Source organism: Bacillus rossius, chromosome 1, assembly GCF_032445375.1.
Source record: "Bacillus rossius redtenbacheri isolate Brsri chromosome 1, Brsri_v3, whole genome shotgun sequence".
In the NCBI taxonomy this organism is placed as follows: Eukaryota; Metazoa; Arthropoda; class Insecta; order Phasmatodea; family Bacillidae; genus Bacillus; species Bacillus rossius.
The window spans coordinates 274,865,550-274,889,226 of record NC_086330.1 but is presented as its reverse complement, the minus strand read 5'-3'; the positions used below and the strand labels follow the sequence as shown (position 1 = coordinate 274,889,226).

At 38.6% G+C, this 23,677-nt stretch overlaps 1 protein-coding gene across 1 annotated transcript in view; it reads right to left on the bottom strand.

The window, feature by feature from the left end:
* Positions 1–853: 853 nt before the first annotated feature.
* Positions 854–23,677, bottom strand: part of LOC134527612 (trypsin-like) — a 51,698-nt gene continuing 28,874 nt past the window's right edge. The window contains exons 5-7 of the mRNA XM_063360452.1: positions 17,060–17,239; positions 4,471–4,614; positions 854–1,221 (exon numbers count right to left, since the gene is read on the bottom strand). Of these exons, the coding sequence (XP_063216522.1) occupies positions 985–1,221; positions 4,471–4,614; positions 17,060–17,239 (561 nt within the window). The 3' untranslated portion in view covers positions 854–984. The remainder of the gene's footprint in view (positions 1,222–4,470; positions 4,615–17,059; positions 17,240–23,677) is intronic.

Below are 23,677 nucleotides of genomic sequence, written 5' to 3'. Positions count from 1 at the left end.
TTATAAGGGTCATAACAACACTGGTAGGAAAAATAAACTCGATCTTACATACACTAACAATTTTATAAACCTACACCCTATGATGACATCCATCAGATGAAATCAAGATGGTGGTCTCCCCTAAACAAGATGGTTGCCTCCAGCAGACTAAAATGATATAATTGTTTTTTAATTTGATTGTAACTTTATTTTTAGATGTCGAAGTAACGAAAATTGTATGGGTAGGATTAGGGAGCTCGATGATTTAATCGTAACGAAAAGTGCAACGCACAGGAGTGAGGAGCTCTATGACGAAGTCATCAAGTTTTTAAATTAAAATTGTATTAAGTAATTTTTCCCGATTTTCTAAGTTAATATTTGAGGATTTTCAAGATGGTAGACGGGACGTCATAATTCGGCGGAATTTTCTATAAAACAAAACGGTGGAACCAAAGATGGCCGCTGGGTCAAAGGTCAAGGTCAAATCCAAGATGTCCATCGGAAGTGACGTAATCCAAGATGGCCGCCGGAAGTTACGTAATAGAAAATTGCCGCCTCCAATCCCTGAATCCCGACATAGGACCCGGTGTCCCCATATGATCTAAATACTCCCACTATAATCGTTGCGTGACAGTAATGTATTATAGGCAAATTGTTCTACCGTATGTTTAGGAGAGTAGTATCGATTTAGTTCTCTTTTAATTTTTATAATTGCTTTGAACATTTGTTGATAAAGTTAACTGTATAAACATTATTATTTATTTAAAATAAATCAAGTTAAATGAAAAATCAAAATGTCATGCATCGAGTATATTGATAATATTCCCAAAATTCCCATTTATCATAAAGAATTTGAATTAATTTACACGAGCAGTAACACATTTTATTATTTTTTTATTATATTTTTTTAGTACATATGCGAGCTATGGTGGAAGGCAGTCGACGCAAAGAGAAGCTACGCAGCTTGCAGTTCCTGGAGCGGTCGGCGGGCATGGCAGCGTCGCCTCAGAGGGTGACCTCGAGCATCGCCAGCAGCATGGGGAGTGCGAGGAGTGCCAGGGAAGGTCTCGCCATCACAGCTCGCGACGCGAAGACGGTGATGACGGTGTTTATCCATTCCAGGTAGACGTCGACCCGAGCGTACACGAGCGGCATGGCAATGCCGTTCTCCTTGTACCCCGGCCCCCACGACAGGATGCCCACCAGCAGGTGGTCGCAGATGAGCGGGGCTCCCGCGTCTCCCTGTCCAAGACACGACAGCAACACCAACGTCATCAAAGCAACTACCCCTCTTCTCATACCATGGCCGGGAGCGGGACTACGTTCAGGATTTCTCATGTAACATTGGATTACGAGAGTACGACAAAGTAGTATATAAATTGGGCTCCTGGCCCTGGCTTCTTGCTGTGGATTGATGATAGTTTACATTGTTTCTCCAAGCGCAGATTCTCGTAAGCTGTTAGTGTCCGCCATCTTGGATGGTGACGTCACGGCGGCCATCTTGAATGACCTTGATCTTCAAAATTTCCACAAATAACCCAAAATTTCCCAAGTTTGCCCAAAGTTCGCCAAAATCTTTCAAAAATTACCACTTTTTATTTCTAATCTCGTCAGGAATCGAACCGAGGACCGAAATCGATTAAGTAACTAAACAATTAAAGTAAACAATTTTTTAATTTTGTTAATTTTTTGGTCGAAAATTAAAGAATTTGAATTTTATGGCCAAGTTCAAGGTCCTGATATCAGCGGCTCATGGCTGTTTGCTTTAAGGAGTTTTAAGCCAATTTTTAAGAATTTGGGTTCTTTCTAAAGCAAAGGTCTTTTGAGGTTTTTCGGTTTCCGAGTTTTTGGATTTTTGAGAAATAAAATGGGATTTTGCCCCTCAAAATGGGAATTTTTCCCTTGAAATAGGGAAATTTATAGGAATTTTAAGACATTTTGAGTAAATTTTGAAGGTCATGATCATCCAAGATGCCTGCCGTGACGTAAAAATTCCAGATGGCGTAGACAATCCACAATTCAGAGCTATAAGCCAGTCCCAGATGTAAATATTTTATACTACTGTTTGTGAACATATAAATGGCATGTCTACAGTGTGAGTCTCAGTTCTCCTTTGTTTGTGTACGAGTGAAGACAGACATTAACAGTTACTCACCACTTGAAAGCTGAAACGATGCAGGCATCTACCATTAGCAATTGATTATTCTCTGTGCCTGTCTGACCTATCACCTACACCTACAATTATGCCAACTCTATCAAGATCGGGACCTTGACTGTAGCAACACCAATGGCGAGAGAGTTCCTGATGACAACGATGTTAACAGCTGCAGAGATTCTAGTGGCAACGATGCTGACAACACCAAAGATCTCAATTGAAGGCGTACAATCGTCACAAACAGAACTAGAGGAGACTTTAACGTGTGCAGTGTCTTCAGTAGCATTGAAATAGATATCCAAGGAAGCAACCACTTGTGGTGTTCCATCACCCAACAATATCTACTGTGATAGCATCAAAAACTTGAAAATTCGTGAGTATGTATAACAAGATTGTAATAATAAATCTGAATGTGTTGAATACCAGATAAAGAAGTGTTATGGACAGTTTATACATACGGAAATTTGAAAATGCACATCAAGATTGTATCGGAATGGTTCCACATTCATCAGGATCAAAAAGTATCTTCTATGGTAAGATGTTTGTGCAAATTTTCAGTGCAAAGCATCATGAAATGTATCACTGTCCTTTTAAAGAATATGAGAACTCTTAGCTGTGTGACATATGTGGTGATCGACTGCCATGTGGAACTGCCCTGGAAAATCATGTCAAGACATGCAAATTACTCGTTTCGCTCTCTAAGAAAATTGCAGAAATCGATAAACTCGAATGACTTCAGAAATTTTGCCAATTTTTAGTTGTAGATGTTTAGAATGTAAATAGTAAATTTTTATTTCTAAAAAAAAATTTTGTTTTGTTCCTCGAACATGTCATTTTTATGGTCAATTGAAGTTGATTTTTTAATCGAAGAAATGTTTTTAAACTAAAATTTTTTGATTGTTCAGGGATCATAGCGAAGGCCGAAATCAACTGACTCCATAATTATATTAATGAGTCATTTGTTTAATGATTTTGAATTTTTTCGAAATTTTAGGTTAATAATTATAGATTTTCAATATGGCGCACAATATAGCCGACAAGATGGTATATGTGATAATAGTTGAATATCTGGTAATAAATACTCCTACTGCCCTGTAGCGAGTAAACATTAAATTAATATGGATGCAGCGAACTCTAACAGATGAAAACAAAATGATGGGCCCAAGATGGCCGCTATGACGTCATATTGGTTGTTTTAATACATTCCTTGATATTACCGGTTGGGGGGTGGGGGTCAATCTGCTTGTAGCCTCCGTGAAAGAAGGACCTCACCGCCATTTTTTTTTGCCCTCGCTGGGTTCAAACCGAGGACTCTGAGCACCATTATGTAGGCGTGCTTTTATTAAAATTGTAATTATAATTATAATTGTAATTATTTTTTAATGTGTTTTTTTCAATGGCGGATTTGACATCATAATTCAAAATGGCGAAAGTTTCCTGGAAAAATGGCAGACATGATTTCATACTTCAAAATGTCTTGCAGGATTTCATAATTCTTTTAACGGCGGGAAAATTTTTTTTGGCATGTTCTACCGTGTACCATTTGGATGTGGAGCACTCAATTCCAAGATGACGAGAAATAAAAAGGCAGAATTCAAGACTACGAAATTCGAAGTGGCGGAAAGTTCAATAATTCCAGATGGCGGTATTCAAGTGTGCCACTGATGTCAAGGTAAATGAAGAAGGTCAAAGGTCTAAGCAATACATGATGGCCTCCAAGATGTCAAAATCAAAGAATTGTGGCCAAATTTTCCGATACCCAGCCACAAGAACTCCTAATATATACTACTGTTGGTTTTGTTTCGCTCTGTGGAAACATGTTCAAGGTACAACATGTTATGGCAAAAAAAATGTCATACTGGTTTCATAAAGTTTTGTATGACATAGCAATTTTCTATAGTTTAAAAAAGAAGTTTTCTTTCATTAAGAAAGTTATCACACTTTAAAATATTTTCATAGACTATGAGATAATGTTTATTGACATTATTATGTAATTTATAAGTAGGTAATCCCCAAACACGTATTGAATGCTGTACGCCAATGACTTCACAGGGAAAACTTTGAGAAGCAGTAGAAACATAATTTACTGATTTTTTAATCTTTTATAAATATTAACATTTAAAATACAAATAATATTACTTTTAATTTTAAAACTTACTTGACATTTTTGGTTCCTATTCTTAACCTTCATTAGAAAAGGTCAAACATTACTTCTTCAGTGGTTTGGATGTTTCAATTTGGCTAGATGCATTTCATCTATTGACAATTATCTAAATCTATGGTTAGAAAACAATTTTCAATAAGCGTTCGAATCTCCAGTAGAGGACTTCACTCACGTCACAATTGCCCTCTTTACTCGAGTACGTGCAGAGGTGGAGGTTTTGCAACACGTGGCCAAAATGAGAGAACTTCATGGAGCAGTCGTATGTCTTTATCGTATGCAGCTTCACCGTCCTCAAGGTAAGCATCTGATTCTGCCACTGTAAGAAAACCGAACAAATAAAAAGTTATTGGATTCATCCAGATAATTTAGATAGAAATGACAATCGTGTGTCTTATTCGAGCATTGGTGGTACCATGAACCAAAGTCTGATACTGTTGAAAATTTCTACCTCTAATTTTCAAATAAAGTTGGATATAAATCACTCGGATGTATTAGTAAAGGTTCTTATGTTTTTGTAATTGACAGAACCAAGTTTATTTGCATTAAAGACGAATTCACTAAATTGTAAAAATATTTTTGTACCTTTACAAGGAGAATTCTTGAAAACTCGTGGTACAAAGATCTGCATTGCCGTTTAACAAGTGATATCGTTGGCAACTTAGTTTTCAAGGGCTTTTCTGGAAAATTTAATTTGTTTTTACAGTGTAGAATACTCTCAAAGTGTTAAAAAGCCTTTCAAAGCCTGTTAACTATTCAGGAAAAAAACACTTCTTCGTTCCAATGGTCTGTTTATTCTTTTTTTTTTACAACGGAACACAGAATCCAGAAATCTTAATTCACTGCATTGCTTGGAAAAAAAAAAATTATTTTATGTGCATTCGTGTATAAAAAACCTTAATTTTACTGTATGTATTTTAAACAGTGTTAAAACTACAGCGTATCGTTCACGACATGAATATCAATGGCATTGGTCTAAGAACCATGTAGTTATATTTTATAATTTGGTTTGTATTGAATGGGAAAAAGGCATTAAAATATATTTATTTTTTACATGGATTTAAACATTACGTATATAAATGTATTGTGTCAACCAAAATATTTCCAAAATAATAAAATTTTATAAAATAAAATAATGATTTTAACTTATTGTTCCACCAAAAACAAAAGTTTATAAACGATTGTAAAATTTATAAAATATTGACTAAAATTAAATCATTTATTTCAGGACCATAAATCTGTAAGTCAGAGTCGTGGCATTGGCTGAAAGAAAGGTCCGGGAAAATGGGAGCACACCGAAACATATCCAACCTGATCTTGTTCGCGGCCAACTCTGCCATGTTTATACAATTTGAAACTTTTCAGATATGTCTGCGTCGAGTTCCGAGCTCGAATCACTTTGTTTGGTGGAGAGTGATCTTTTAACGGGTACCCGAGAACCCGTGCTCTCTGCCCCTAATGTGCGTGGCGGTGCTGCCCGCAACACACCGGGCGGCACGCACTTTTCAAATGTTTCGCCAGAATTCGGAGGTGGTCGGCCTTCGTCGGCTTCCCGCCGAACCAGGGTGGAAGTCTAGTTTCTTAGTTTTTTAGGTGCTGACTGGCGGCGGAGTGAGTGGTCAGTGTAACCACTCACTACCAGGGGCGCTTGCGTCCCTGGTCACTAAATCCAGTCCTGGATAAAAAGCAAAGTGGACCACGAGTCCAAGTGCCCAACCCCCGCATGGTAGATTCTTTTCTACTCTGACCAACACTTCATCCAAACCATCCTCTGTCTTCTGTAAATTCCTACACGTAATGCATGCCAATTTGCATCCCGCATGAATGTGCCCAGGGTTTTCCCTGTGTCTATGCAGGTTTTACCTGGGCCCAACCTATCTCTAGTTATAGTCTAGATCTAAGAGTGAGGGGAGTTAGTCATGGCGCCAATCGTTGCCATGGCTGGCCAATCCCCTCCTAGCACATGATGCATGCGACCCTCTCCCTGCATGGCTAATCCCAGCATGACTAGGCGTATAGGCTTCGGCCTGAGACGCACCTAGGTCCCTCTCTAACCCGGACCCCTCCAAAACACACTTAGTTTTAGTTAGATTAGGAAAAAAAAAATCGGTGGAAGTCCGCCATGTTTTTCCACCACCAGCTGGGATGGACAGTAGAGTTTTCCTCGGTTTTGACCCAGGGAGGATCAAGTAAAAATAGCCCCCTTCGATGCAAAACAAGAGAGCCCAGAAGCGGACCACCGAGCGACCACGTCTGGAGGCTACGTCTCACCGCGGAAGACCAGCTGTCTACACATCATGTTGCCGTCTGCGGAGTTGACGAGTTGGAAATTGGTGAGCAATATATTACTTTTTAAACAGACTTAACTTGTCACCGATGCCGAGTAATTGTTGTGGAAGCAAGATAGATGAATACTAGAGTCAGCTGAGTGGTAGTTTAGACTTAGGCTGTAGTATTTCGAGAAGTTTTTTTTTTTTTTTTTTCACGAGCGGGCCAGGAGACAGACATTGCAGCGGCGGCGGCCAGAAGTTCGAGTACGTGTACCAGTGGCGGTGTGCGTAGCAGATAAAATTCTGTGTTTTGAATCTGACTTTTAATATTTCGCTGTGGTGTGACTGTAAAGCACTGCTAATATCGGCTGAGACACTTTGATTGCGTAGTGCCGATACATAAGGAAGACTTAATCACTTGAGACCAGAGCGAGTATCAACTGGAAACCAACAGTCCCGCTTCATTAAGTGACTCTTGGATGTGCATTGACTTGTGACGACCAACGAGTTGCTGCACTTGTAGCCCGCGCCGGGATTCTGCCGGTGGCGCCCTCTGCCATCGGGGGGCCGGACTAAGATCAAGGAGACGCCGGGGCGACATGAGGGGTGCGGCTGAAACTGCTGTCTGGTTGCGGGTACCTGCACGCCGAGGGACGAGTCTCACCCCGCATCTTCGAGAGCCGAGCGAGTGGAAGGAGCGAGCAACAGTCCAGAGAGTAGCTTTCGGCGCAGCGAGTTGTGTACTGGCATTGAAGGCAAGTAACTGCGACTTTAGGCATGGCTCGATTCGGCGGGGAATGAATTAAAAACTGTCATAGCGCAATTTCATGGATGTTTTTACCCTCGTATGACGACTGCCATGAGGCAAATACATAAACAGGTAACAATTTTTTGCAAGATGTTAATATTTAGTTGTTGGTTGTGATATCTGGGCGATAACAGATAAACTCCCTGGATTGTAATGATTTTCGATCTGCTTCTTAGCACAAGTTAAATTTTAATGGTACCAGTTGTAAAGAATTATATTTTATATTCTTGTGTGTTTATACTGTTCAGTATTTATTACGTTGTTGTTGATACACTGCCCCGCATACTCTAATTTTTATTTTCCGGTGCTAATATAATGCTAAGTTATATAGTAACTTATATTATAATGGTTTTACATAAATATTTAATGTTCTGGATAAATGGTCTCGTATATATTGTTTGTTTTTGATAGCGTAGTTAGCTGCCTTGCACAACAGCTAGTTCATAAAGACGTGGCGCTGGCCAAGCAGGAGTAAGGGTGTTGTGTTCACCTGCATTAAGGCACTTCAGTGATCCCATGTAATTATTGGTTCACAGAGCCGCCACCTTTTCGAGGTTTCTGAGACTTCTGCGCAGACGCATCACCGTTGTTCCACATTCCGTTACATTTTAACAAAATAACTCCTACCAAATGCCATATACCAAGAGATTAAATGTCAATAAATTAAAAATCTGTTTTAAATATTACACAACCCGCTCTTTAAAAACACATATATAATCAAGCTTAATGATTTCCCTCGTGGCGAGATACATGATTATTTTGGTCATTATATTAACTCTAGGCTACACTAAGGAAAATATTCTAAGAACACCACGAACTATTTTGTTAATGTAAAGTTGATAACATGTCATAAGGCGATCAGGGTGTGCAAACTTCTTCCAGGATAGCTACAGGTTTGGCACGGAAATAATGGTTTAAAGAAATGTTATTATGGGGCGGGTGGTTTGAAAAGGGGGGAGGGTATGTAGCAAGTCGGGGTTCAAGTTAACCTGGGTGAGAAGGAAAGGCGTCAAGGCTAGTTTCAATGCTTGCAAGCAGGTGCTGGTATTGTAGTTTGTATATATTTAAATATTTTGAAATTATATTTCTTCAAGCGCATTCAGAGTGTATGCAAGGAAGTGGAAAGATCTGCGCGTGCAATAAGGACGGAAGTTTGCCATGAATAAGTCTGTAATACGCATTCACCCACGAGCCAAAATCTTCCAGTTTGCCGACCGCGTGTGGCGTCATTAAGATGAGTATATTTGCTTCCTTGAACATGGGGGGAGGGGTTTAAATTGTATTGGTGTTCCAAATAAGTATTCATGATCGAAAAACCATCCCGAAATTCATTTTAAAAGCATTAATAGTCAGAAACAAGTAAAAACTCTAATAGTAGGTTGCAGTTCTGAGACTTCATCATTGATATGTTGGAGAAAATTAGCAGAGACCTGACTAGCTTATGCCAAACAAGCAGATAAAAATGTAATAAGTAATAAGTTATTATTTAATACAAAATAATGAAAAGCTGCAGTATTTATAACATTGTGAATTTTGCCTTATAAAGAAGAGAGTAAATTTTGTGTAAATTACTATTTTCTCTCTCGTGGCAGCAGATACGTTATTTCAATGTTACATGAATGTACGGCTATCAGTGTGGAGGCAAATATATCGATGGTGTTAAGGTAAAATGCTGTAACCCACATTTGACAAACTTTTCAGGAGAACAAAAAAACAGTTATCTTTGAATTAAAGGAACTTTAGTGGATCTTTTGGGTTGGAGATTAAACATTTTATTATGTTGACTCAATTGGTGCATGTTTTGCATATAAAAAATGTGTAAAAGGTTTTTGAATTAATTAAAAAACAAAAAATAGAGGGTTACTGCATTTCACCTCTAGGTGAGATGAGGGTTAACACAGACATCATGATACAAACCTCATTTTTTAATGTAACATAAAGACAATTAAAGAATACTCCCATGTATTTGTTGTGATAAGATAACAAAGAAGTTTTATAAAACAAATGGCATTGCAGTAGTATAAACTTCAGAACAATTATCACTATTTAAACGACCAATGTGTCCACTGTCCGGTTATAGTTGCGTCATTTAACCACTAGTGTTCACATCGTCTTCTTCATCAGTCTAATTTAGACAGTCTGGAACATCATTTCTCTTGGGAAGTGATTTGTACTCGTGATGGTACCTACTTGGTATTACCCCTTTTGAACACAAATTATTAAGGACCTTATACTTGGCCATAGAAATAGGCACTCGAGCAGGGTACATTAATTTAGGCATTGACGAGTCATTTACTCGACCTCTTTTTTTGTGCATTGTCAGATGCACTGGCTTCTGTTCATCAAAGGATGTATAGACATCAACAATGTTGTTCCCTTTGTACAATCTCACCTTAGTAACTTCTCTAATCATTATTCGACTTCCCTCCAAACTTTTGGTTTTAGAGTCTGGTAATACTGCTTCTTGATACTCCTTCCAATTTCTAAATTCTCTGTGAGAAAGTACTACAACATTGTACGGCCGAGGTGTAATTCTACTGTTTGTTATTACTGTAGGCCATTCCGATGGGGCCCAAATAGTTTTCTTTCTGTTGCAAGTTTCAATACATGCATGTACAGAGTCCACTGGCATGTATGTATGTCCTGGAATAAGATAGCAGATGCTTAAAGACACAATACTTATAGATGTTTTCAAAAATTTGAATAACATAGCCCATATTTGCCTGTTTTTGTTAGGCCAGGACAGCTGTCACAATACAGGGACACCTCTTTAACAATTCCTCTGTCATCTACAGTAGACAAGTACTGAAATATTACAGAACAAATTTCATTTGCTCCCCTCTTCCCGTCACTTTCTCCCCACAATTAACAGTAGCCTTCTCTTGTACTGCTTTCGCAGAAGGTTAGATTATACACTGCATACTTCCTACTGTAATACAGAAGCATATTTTTTTCCCCGTGTGGTGTGTTTAACACCTTCTGTAAATCGAATGACACACACACAAACGATTGGTCTTCTCGTGCACGTGTTTGATCAGATGCGAATGCTTTTTTTGCTAGATCTTTGTCACTCAAATGCCTAGCCATAACTGAGTCACTTACTCCATTTTCTACATTCTTGTACTTCTCACACATTACACATTTGTCTTTTTTTGGGCAGTGTATTCCTATGTTAAAATCTGTATGCCAAATGTCCTTGAAAACATGTTCTTTTACAGGAGTAATATTATGATCCTTAGCATAAGTACTGTATAATCTGTACACATTGGTCGTGTTCTTAAACTCCACAGGAAGATAAAGTCTGTTGGTGCTCTGCCGACAATAATGGGACGGCACAGCTGGAAGTGATTTTATAAATTGTTCTACTATCTCTCTTCTCTCCTGTGGTGTCTTGTTTGGTGGTGCTTTCTTGCCCCTTCCATCTAGTTTTGGTGTATGTATGTGAGTTTTATTATCAAAAGTATACTGAATCATTCTCTGGCTTATGTCTAGAGTACTCAAGATGAACTGTTGGCACACTTTGCTTCTTCCTTCTCCTTTTGGCAGGGAATACGTGAGTGTTCTGGTACGTCTACTTTGCTCTTCTTTTGTGTAGACACGTTGTTTTCCATCTTCTTTTACGCAGGCGAGTATGAAACTTCTTTGAGCATAGCTGTCTAATGACCTGAACATGTTAAAAAGATGCTGCCGTTCACCTTCAAACTTGCACTACATTTATTTTGGCATTTACTGTGTGCGCATGGCTCCATTTTTACACATTTTGAAGGCATTTCTTTTCTTGTTTTACTAATGTACGATTCTCCCTTTACCTTCTTAAGTTTTTGTACTACTGCATTTGGTGGATTTTTATGTTTGCGTGTCCCTCTGTTACCAACAACGTTTTCTAACTCAGTTTCTATTCCTACTTTACTAAATTTGTTTGTATCCTGCATAATTTGTACACTGTGACTAGAAGCGGCACCTAGTAGGTTTGTAGAATCAATTTTATTGTTTATATCTTCTGTAATAACCAACATTTGTTGCTTATTTAGTTTAAGTGTTTGTATTGACCTACATTCAACTGTCTCGACAACTTCTTTTGAGCAACCACTTTCATTTTCAATTAAATGAATGCAGTTCTGTTGAGTTTCAAGATGAGTTTCCACATCTACTTTTTTGCACTGCAGTAGGCTATTGCTATGACTCTTAGTAACCTCAGTATTCGTTTTACCTTCAAAAATAGTTACATCTGGATTATAAGTCACATTTTCACTTTCACGCACACTATTTTCTACATTTCCAGGGTTTAGAACAATTTGATCACGCACTTCAATAACCTCTTCATTATTACGATGCATGATTATACGATTCGCATCAGTACTCGACGAATCTTCGTTTTGATGCACAAGCAAATTGTTATCATACTTACTTCCAGATATCTGTTTCGCTAATTCTAGAATCTTTAATGTTCTAACCGACATTCTCAATAACTAGACAAATTTCCAAACATCAATAAACAATAACAATCAACTGCTGTCCATAGATTAAAGCATAAGAAAACAATGCTCACAACTAAGAGGAAACAGTTGACTTTACTCACACTGTGAACACTATGGCTCCATGGAAGTAAAAGTAATTGTAATATGAAGTCTGATAACTTTACCTACAATACATAATGCCGTAACCATCGCAACAAATATTTGTGTAATATAACTCGTGGAAGTAAAATGATGTAACCCACAAGCATGAGGCTTACATCATTTTACCACACTGAAAATACACTTAGTGAGGGTTACCCCAAATTATAAAAGTGTATATCTACCATGTTATTCATTGTAGGGTTACAGCATTTTACCTACCTATAAAACCATAATAAATAAGTGTTTCCATCATAATATCTCATTTTCGCACAATTTGAGGGTTACAGCGTTTTACCTTAACACCATCGTATTATGATTGTAAGATTGTTTAATGTTTCGACAATCGTTTCGCCACCATACTCCATCAATCATCTCCAGTTCTTTAGTTTATTTGTTAAAATATTTTTGGGTGTTTAGGATGTGTGTGTGTATATATATATATATTTATATATATATTCACTGTTTGGCCCTAGACCCTAACTTTAGCATTAGAGTACAGCTACACTTATTTTTTATTTCGGTTTACAACTGTAACCTGTGAGAAATACCTTTACATAGTTCAAATCATTCTCATGAGTAGTTTGTTCATATATGTTTCCAGTATGTACGTGACCTTGAGATATTATTAAAACCCAAGATAGTAGCGAGAGGAAAGATTGGAATTACCCAGAGCAAACCCTCAATTTATTCACCATTACAAAAATTTCATAGTAGGTTTGGTTAATAAAATCCAGATTCATATTCAGTAAGATTAAAATTCATATTGAATATTTGTAACTATCCAACCTTTTGCAATGTTCTGAAATCATAATTCACAGATACATACTACGAAAAAATCTGATCGTTCCTTAGACTACACCACCGGTTTCTTCCAAGTAATTTTAGGGTATCTTCCTTATTTGGAAAGGCAATTCAGGTCGCAACTCCTTCTAAACAAAATTAATGTGATTTGTGTACTAACAGTAGGTATGAACCTGACAGAAACACGACAAAATATGAAACGTATAAAATGATGCAAAGCTTGAAAGTATGGCTAGTCTCAAAAACGTTTTTGTGGAAAGTGCCTTCTCCATACCTATCGTCGGTCGGTATATTCGACTACCAGATAAAAGTGAACATTATTTATCCTACTCAAAATACCGTTAACTGTTTATTGACTGCCAGTCATGCTTGATGTCATTTATGTATTCCTACTAATTCTCATGGGGTTTATAGCCATCGATGCAACCGTTGACATTTGTTCAATGGCTGTTCTCTTATTTGTTCTTGCACAAGCTATGTTTCCAAGCTTCGCGTGGTTGGCAATATTTTTAACAGAAGTTTTCGTTTCATTGATATATAAATAAGTGTTAATTTGCAACAAATATCTTCGTATCTAGCCTTCTAATTTATATATATTAACCAATAGCGTGTCTTTATTATGTTAAAGAAAATAAAGGAAAGATTTCAATAAGCTCCTAATACGATGTTTTGCTCATTAGTGCTGGAGTAATGTATACTCATTTTGGTTACATCTATTACGGTTATTTCAGTGCAATTCAATAAAGTAGTGAATTTGTCGTTTTGTTCTGATTGAAGTTAAAAATATTGGCGTATCTTAGGGAAGCTTTTTTTTGTAGTAAAACACAGCTTGCGTCCATCTGAACTAATGTTAACTTATATCAGTAAAAATATGGTTGTAATAGATCCAGTAGTTTTCGAGCTAATTTATTACAAAACATACAAATTCATACTGTATCCTAATAACAATCAACCCAGAAATATTCAAACATCCAGTTTTTTTTTGTATTATGCTATTCAGATGAGTAAATACTCATTTCATTGTATATTTAACATATTAATTGAAATTTTTGAAGTTTTTTTAACAATAATTTATACTTATATTTATTGACTTATTTAATTTTAATAAAACTTCCACATATTTGTAATAAAAAATAAAAATAACTAAAGATTTCAAAAGAATAATTACTTAGAAAATCTTCTCTTTATTTAATGAGCTACCATAGTTGCAAGACAATTAATTCAATCATTTTACAAAACACCATGGTTCAAATTCCATTCAGGCTATCCTGATTTCGGTTTTCCACTCTTTACAAAAATCACTCCAGGCAAACTCTGAGATGACTTTGCATAGGTCCTAGCTGACTCCTCGCCTTGTTTCCTTGATTTTTTTGAACATTTTTCGTGTAAATAACCCAGATGTTGACGAGATATTAACATGGCCTCCTAGCTGTGTTTACAAGTTTTAAGTGTGGAGTCACTAAAGACGATATTGGCTCGCACTTTACACGTCTTTTTGGCCTCAACACCCTCGGCACTGAACAAGCGTACATTCTTTGTGACGGTAAGGCACCTTTATGGAACTTTCCATAGTGACAATATGACACTATGATGAAATATTATAGATAACTAGCTTATTCACAAGTGCTTAGCTATGGCACTCTACAGGCAGAACACACTGATCATTATAAATGACCCTTCTTGTGGGTACGTCACTGCCATGCCTCAAAATAAAATGAACTTAATCAAATTTTGAAAATTTCCACTTATAATAAGTCGTTAGAACTAAGAAAACAGGAGGAAATAAAAAACCAAAACGCCATATTGTATTCAAAAATATTCAAATGTCTTCAAATTCACATTTTTTGGTCAATATAATGACAAAGATAATCACAGAAAGTCTCGATTAAGAATCGAAAGCGAATCAAGAATTAACATAAAAAAACCTTTGCTAACTGACTAAAATGCTTAAAGGTTCCAATAGGCATTGCCAAAAGATTACCGAGGTGGTTGAAAGCCACTAACCAAATTAAATAAAAAAAATTAAACCCAAGTTTTAATATTAGTTTTTTCGGAAAGGACGACCATGTGATGCTGTTTTCCGCTATAACTTCTCAAAACGAATATCGACTGAAAGACTTCTAGAACAACATTTAATTTTGCGATTTTTTGGCTATGCTAAATATGCCCTTTAAGTGAAAAACCTTCAGGTTACCAAAGGTTATAGGCCACTAGGAGCAATCAGAGTACACTGGTGTATGCTCTCGCTCGAAAGTAGTTTGGAATCGTGAGCCATCTGACCGTAATGTCTAAAATGTTTGAACAGACTGATATCTCATTGTAACAATAATAGCTAATTGTAATAAAAAGTGCCTGTTTTGGACTCACTCTGTGGTCCCAAATGGGCTCTGTTGGAGGCTGGTAAAGATGTATCTCAAATACTGTTTGGGCTACCTTCCAGCTTCGAACTGGGTTTCAAAACATTAATCCTGGGATCATCGGTGTGCCTAAGCCACTGCTGACTCCGTATATTCCTCCTTTGGGGGCTGAGCGACTAACAATGTGGTGCTCCAGACAGGTCAAAAAACAACTTCTGGATATGGCCTGGGTTTAAGGGTGACCTAAATGGTAAGCAGGATTGGCGACCATGCGATGTGCCAGACTAGGAAAGCTTAAGGGACTGGGATTTGTTCCGAGATCATAAAGGATGCTGAGAGAGATAAAAGAATTCTCTGGTGAATATCAGTGATGAGCCTTGGAAAATTGTAAGCTCTAGCTGCTGTACGAACCATACTAGCAGTAGATACAAACCATCTGCATTTGTGCACAAGAATCGGCGGGACAATGATATATGTAAGGTATAAGGCACCCATGTCGCACGGTTGAATGGAAATGTTTCCACTATATGAAAAATAAAGTCTGGAAGAGCACGCATAGTTTCTCTACTGAGATTTCCGTAGTTGGCCCTAGATCGGAATGTGGTGGGTTTTGTAGTTATGAGTGGCGAGCACGCTTCAGGAGGCTCTGAGGGACAGTCCCCTCTCCTAAATGATCTGCCATGTGGGTATACGAAACCCTCTCATGGCACTTTCGTCAAATTTAATGGGTTTAAGTTATCAACCCGGCCAGAACACGTATTGTTTGGGAGGAAAATGTCAGGCCAGTATGGGGATGGGACACATTAGAGTGACTGACAGAGCCATAGTACATATTTTGACTATTCTTTTGATTTGTTAACCCAGTGCTCTCAACCACAAGGCACTGCCGTCCTGGGGCCACCATATCGTATGCGCTAATCAGGAATATCGTTAGAAAGTTGGCTATGATGAGAGACTGAGGCTACCCATCCCAGCATGATCACCATCTCGTCCCCTTTGCCTACTCAGCTAACCAGACAGTTGATTGTGCCCTGAGCCCGTAGACCTTATCAATACTGCTGGCGCCTACCCTACGCCGATCTCTAACGCACTGGAACCCCTCAGTCGCCCAAGGACCCGTGGTTTGGTGTAGGCCTATCCAACGCTCACTGCGTCGACTCATTATCGGGCTAGAGAACCATTAGAGTCTGCTCCAAGCGATCGGAGCGTAACCACCAAGTGCGAAACCTACCCATTGTGATACTGGGCAGTCAGAGGGAACCTCAGTGGGGATGTACATTCACACCACAAGGATCACTACTGCCAACTTAGGTGATGTCAAGGCTAACCATAAGTGTCATTCCCCTACGCACGCTGGAGGACCTCGAAGTTATATCGGTCTCTATCCCAGCTACCCCATGCCGAAGCCCAGGGGCTTACAGCCAGAGCCTTGAAACAGTCCAACTTTGGTGTAAGCCTGCTAACCTTCCCCTCCTATGGTTAGGTAGGCCATAATTGATTCCATGCATTGTAGGAGGGCATGCATGCTGACCCATCACAGATACCATGTACGTGCATGTAACACGTACTTTGCAGCATTGTTGCTGAAAAGTTTGCTTGAACAACCCTCTCCAAAATAAAGTAGCTAATGGTTACCAAATTTTAGTTTAAAACATACAATTATTTTATTTTCATCACTGAAATATATTTATGTTTTAACAGAAACCATGAGAAAAAACTCCTGTGGTTTTGTGCAATAGCTCTTAAATAGTTATCTGGCTCATCATTTTTTTAATCAAATCCTAAGCAGTTTGTATATCCACTTTAACATCCAGAGCTCTGTGTGTAATTTGGTGGCTCAACAATACGGCCAGCTTAAATCCAAACAAAATAAAATAACAAATAATCGTCACCCATTAAGGAGATTTACCAGTTCCTGATTCCCCACTTTGTTGGTCAGAGATGGTATCAGTGTCTTCGTGCCATTGCACTTGCCAACGGACCACCAGCCGACCACATTGCATCTAAGTCCCATTGGCAGCTCGAGTGTGCCCACGTGGTATTCGGGTAACATCGCGTACTTCACTCGCTCACCCCACGGTGCATGCACCTATAAAGACAGGGGAAACCAAATTATAAGAATTTTAGCTATTCAGGTCAAGCACAGGAAAAACCAAGTATAAAAGTGTTTAAGGTTGTGTTCAAGAACAGGACACCCACAAAAAAAAAAGAATTGTAGATACAATTTAATTTTGATAAACTACTGAAAACAAATTAAGATAATCGAAAGAATTTGTGAAGTTTGTTTATTTTTTCCTTATGCAATTCATAAGTTAAGAAATGTAAAATAAATGTTAAGGAACAGTTAGTAAAATTATAACAAGGATCTGAGAATGTCGTAAATGCATCAGTTCAAAACTTTATATTAAAAAATTACTTAGTTTACTAAGCAATAAGTGTTTTAGTCAACAAGTTACACTTAATGTTATTTTTATAACATATGAACATTTTTCATTAGTGTAAGAATTTATGTTTTTATAAACGTTTAGGGTAATTTAGGACTATGTATTGAAAGAAAAATTGTAATTATTGTTAAAAATTAATTTTTTCATAAAATTCCAAACTATTTGAAATATTATATGTAATAAAAAATCTACTTGACCGATGCTGTTAAAAAATGACCGCTTACTTTATTAATTTAAAAAAATCTCCTGTAAACTATTCCAGAATTTGGTCAAAATCAGATATTATGCTATTTGCTACACCAAAAGTAATACCTAACAACTAACCAAACTTTGGCTTGCTCGAGAAGCACCTAAATGCCATCCAAGCCATGACCCCCTTAATTTTCATACCGCCTCTCTCAACCTTCTAAACTCTAAGATTACCAAGAAATTATTTGGAGGGTTTCCCTTCTTTTCCTTTGTCAGGGCTTAATTATAGTAGTGACCCCTCCCCCAATAATAAATAACCTCTTCCCATATCCCTATATAGACATATATAGGAACTCCAGACCTTTAATTGGTGTTTTCTTGAGGAGCATGTTAGAATCCTTTGCCCAATAAGAAGATCTATCAGTCCTTCCTCCCACCCTTATGAAAAATAGGTGGAGGAAATTTTTGATAAGCTTAAGGTGCTGGATATTGGATTTTGGGGGAAGGACAGTAGAAACCACCAAGTAGAATGATGGTTGAAAAAAGAGTCAAGTGTGAAAATAGAGGTGTTTAGTGCAAAACATGCCATCTGGTCTATTTAAAGTATTTAGGGGAGGAAAAGCAGTGATATGATTGGCTGGAAGGGCATGAGCATAAAAGGCGAATTGCAGATACATCTCAGTCACACAAATGAGGAAAGTAGACGCAGTAGTTTGGATGTGAAGGTGTATTGTGTAAAAATTTTCAAGTGAGTTCTCTGATAAATCAGAAGAGGAAGGGGAAGGTAGGAGAAGAGAAGTCTGGTGTGAAAGGTGAGGGAAGATGGGGGAAGGTGGGAGAAATATTGGCAGAAACATGGACAGCTGAAAATAATGGACAGCGAATTAAGTTATGTAGAATTCAAATAAAAATATTAATCTATTTAAGTATTAAAGTATTGAAATTGGTGTTTATGTTGAACAAATTATCGGTTCCTGACTTTTGTAGATACTAATTTTCAGAAGCTTAAATTTTTTTATGGATAGTAGTATAGGATAGGGGCTCCGGAAACAGGGTCCAGGGTGTGGTGTCTGTGGTGTTTTCCGCCATCTTGGATTGTGACGTCACGGCGACCATCTTGGATGAGTGTAACGGGACACAGCGTAATGGGACACAGCGTAACGGGACACAGCGTAACGGGACATAACGTAACGGGACAAGTAGATCACGGCGACCATTTTGTATCCGCCATTTTGGATCCGCCATTTTGGATGACGTCATTGTGTTCTCGAAAATTCCGGCATTGTGTTTTCCGCCATATTGGATTATGACGTCACCGTTGCAATTTTCGTTATGGTAGCCATCTTTAACTTTTTTATTTATTATCCGATTTTAATGAATTTTTTTTTAAAAATTATAAAAAAATTTAAATAATAAAATTTTAATAAAATATTTATAAAAAATATACTTTTACGACACGGAGTTCGGAGACCTTGGTTCGAACCCGTTGAGGGCAAAAAAAAATTAAAAATGGCGACCGATCCTTCCCCCTAGGTGGCTGCAGGCAGACTGACTCCCACCACTTTTCTTAAAGCATATATATCGTCACCTAGTATAACGTAATGTCCGCCATCTTGTCATAGATGCTGGAAGCCATCATCATCATTTTATCGTCGGCGAGAGTGCGCTGACGCCATGTTAGTTTAGTTCCTATCCGCTAGAGTGCAGTAATCATTTATTACCGAGGTGCCCCCGCCATCTTGAAATTTGGCCGCCATCTTGAAAATCCGTAATTATTTAGCTAGAAATTCGGGAAAAGTTCCAAAATTCATTTAAAAAATCACTCATTAATTTACATATTGATTCGATCGATTCCCGTCCTCGGTTCGATACCCGATCGATGCCATAATGTTTAAATTTATGTAAAAAATAATAATTTCAATAAACCATGTTCAACATTCGTAAAGAGACTCTAAATCCTCTACTACCATCATCCTATCAGACGTCGAGACCACCATATTGGAAATTCGTAATTTTAATGCTAGAGATGTGGGAAAAACTTCCAAATTCATTAAATAAATTTGTAATCCATATACTGATTGATTGGATCGACTAAGGTCCTTGGTTCGATCCCTGGCCGATACAAATCAACTTTATTTTTTTAAAAAATACTAAAAAAGTGTAAGGTTTGAGAAAATAAAAAACACCGCAAGTTCTATTAAAAAAAACTTTTATTACATAAATACAACACTACTACAAGTACAAAAAACATACACAGGCAAATTACTAAAGTTTTTTGGTTAAGATTTATTTCCGCATTTAATCCTGTGCTTTTCAAGACACTGTATAGCTGTGAGTCCTGATTTTCGAGGTCGATTAGCGAAATACTTAAAGCACATCTTACACATATAAATCTTCTGTTGATGTTTTGTAACCTGGGGTCTCACAAGTCGGGAGAAGTTTTTGATGTAGCAGTAGTGTGCAGAACCGCTTTCATTTGTCACAAGCAACAAATCGAAATGATTTTTTTTTCTTGTTTGGTTACCCGAATCGGACACACCTTATTATCCTCATTTAGCGCATACACATTAACTGAGACTTCAGGGTTATTTTTCTCAAAAACTTTTATCTGATGTAATGGTGGCGGATAGCACAGTCCATCGAAGTTGTACTTATTCTCCAAAGCATAATACCTCTTATCAACACGGTTTTGATGACTTCCCTCGACAAATCTTGCCAAAATACTCCATTTAAAACAAAACTGGTCCTTCAAGTTTTGGCAATTGACTACTGCTCTTTTGTTGACTATCGCCTCAGGTAAGGCAATAAATGATGATGTCTGATGGTATGGAAGCATACTATCACTTGATTCTTTTCCTATGCACATAATCTTGTGACTGTCCAGACTGTTACAATGCGAAGAAGCCTTATCGCATTTGTCGCACTTATATGTCTCTCGAGAGATTGTCAGAGACCTACTGCAGGTTATTGATGCACCACAATATTTGCATTGATGCGATGCACGCTCTTCATGAATTGAAGTCTGGAATGCAGATGGTGAAACTTCAGCTGATGATGGAACAGCATGTATCGTTGTCTCCTCTGCAGTCGGTATCGGGATCTCCACAGCTGTCGTGGTCTCCTCTGCAGTCGGTATCGGGATCTCCGACTCCATCATCGTTGCTGTCATCGAGGTCCCCGCTGCTGTCGGTAAACAGTCTATTCCGGTCGACATAACTAAATCTCACGAAACTTAATGGAGAGAGCACGTCCGTACTGCACCGCGGCCAGAGGTGAACTGCGGGTCCAGTCGTCTGAACCTCGCTTATATACCCGTGGTCTTCTGGTATACTACATGAGTCAAAATATTGTCTGTATTTAAAATTTTTTTATTAGGTACCTAAAAATTGTAGAAATAAAAACACACGAGTTCAAGTTTTACACATTTATTTATAAAGAGTACACAAATACATATTAGGTTAAGGAATCAAGCATTTTCACAAGCAAAGTCTTTAATGCCGCACGAACTGACACGTCGACTCCGGTTCCAACTGGTTCGTTGACTCCGGTTCCAACTGGTTCGCAGGCCACAGGATCAGGAACACAGGTTTCCAGCTGGCCATCTTCTGCGACGTTGAAAACTCCGACAAGACATGGTCGATGACGTCTGTGACCACGTCTACGCCTGGGCTTTGGCTCAGTGCTAGTTGGGACATATTCACTGCCTGAACTGCGATGACGAGACGCACACCGTTTGGACGTCTGCGTAGATGCATCACAGGTCACAACAGGTTGCAACACGTCCATGTTTGGTGTTGCACATGCAGACGAGGCGACTACCTCAGCGATGCTAGCAGGAAGGATTGTGTGTGGTCTCATGTGATAGACGACACAGTTTCCAGGTTCGCAACAATCTACCAGCTGCTGGGTCGGTTCGTAGGACACAGGAAAGTGCGCAAACCGCCAATGCTGAGCACCTCCATCACAGGTTTCTGTATATGTACGTAGATACCCGGAATCCCAGTAGCTGTACTCGACACTGCTGAAGCTAGGTCTTGCGCTCACGTACACGTTAGCAGGATGAAACGTAAACATCTTCTTGCAGGTCGAACGTCAACTGAAGGCACGTACGTAGGTACGACATTTATATATGCAGGCTCCTACTAACATTGTGTGTGCCATTTCTGCATTAGCTGTGAGTTTGTACAGGCACAGACACGTTCAAACTCGTCATTTGGATGCTTAACTTCGTACATTGAACAGAGTTTGCGCAGGGAAGGACAACCGTAGTCGGTCTGTATATCTACGATTTCAGCTGCTCCGTCGTCACACAACTTGCTCAGCCATTTCTTCTGTTCAGGTCCGGCAACGTAGATTATTTCGTTTTGCAGTAGTAAATCTTGAAGTGTGTTTTTCACTTGGTGGTACGGAATTTTTCCTTCGTCCCACTCTAGTCCGTGATAATATTTACATAGCCATTCGTTCGAACGTTTACTTTTTTCGTCTAGTAGTTTCCACGGATACGGAGGTCGGAAAGTGCGTGTTCGAGTCTTGTCTCCGGAGGTGACGCTTATTTCCTTGAGCACGAATCCATTTTGACTCTGGAAACCTTGCAGGTTGCAGTACATGTTGTCGCTAGCAATGCTCGGTCGTAACTAAATTAACATCGAAAACGAAACAGTATTTATGTCAGAATTTTCACAAGTTTGTCTCGACAATTGTACAAAGCAAGCCGATCGTGAAGTATCAGACAAAAAGCGTAGGTGTTTGGGGGAATATTTCCGCTAGTCGTTATCTCGATCCTACAGTCGATGATGTTTGAATTTATTCGATCATCCTGTTTGGAAACGTCAAACACCATTAACGGAGCCTTGTTCTTGAAACTGTCAGGACTCAGTATCGGTGACTGTCTCTGCCCATAGTAAGCTTGCTGAAACTTGGCGTACATTTGATATGCTAGAAGAAATCTTCCACTTTCAAAATCCATGTTCATGTCAACGTACGGATAACTTTCGTTGTTTAAAAATATTTTTACATTGCGTATTTGACAGTTATCGAATACGGAGCGACTTACTCCTGCATTGAGCTGCCTTCCGGTCTGAAGCCCGACGATGATGTATCTTGGTTTTTCCGTAGCGAAGCTGGACTTTACTATCCAATTGATACGCTGACTATGAGGCAAACCAGGATAAGTTTCCAGACTCCAGGATCGGAATGGCACATCGAAATTCTTGCCATTTTCTATGTTCTACAACATCTTGACTCGTTCAACGGTGCTCACTTGGATGTGGGGCAGCATCCACTCGATAGACTGTAGTGTTAGCGAGACATCTTGAGGGTTTTCTGCAGCGGCGACAATTGCATTAATGTGCGTGTTGGCTAGAAGCAGTACGAGCTCTTGTTTCGAATTAATGATTATATGCTTGTAGTCCTCAGCGAATCCAAGAAGCATGGACAGAGGAACACAAACTTCGAACTTCCCTTCGGCATAAACCGGAAGCTTATATTCATCCTCGAGAGCCCAACCGGCCATCTTTGCAGCAGACAGTTCATTTGGCGTGAGCGAAAGGCAATTTTTCATAGCAGATTTTATGCTTACATCTCTCGTCTGGTCTACCTCGACACCATTGAGTACATAAGTAATGCGCTCGATTAGGTGAAGAATACCATTGCAGGATATTGACGTCGTTGTCGGATGTGTACCATCCGCTTTTGTAAGCGTGCCTCTTATACGTAAAAATGACTGCGAAGGTAAAGTACAAATATCTTGGTGCTGTACTGCAATGCGTACTTCCGATGGTAGTGCGTACGGCCCGAGCAGGAAAGGCTGGTACTCGTGCAATTCCATTTTCGTAATGCTGTCATCAAAAATTACCGGATCTTCCACGTTGAGGATTTCGTCTTCCATATTTATT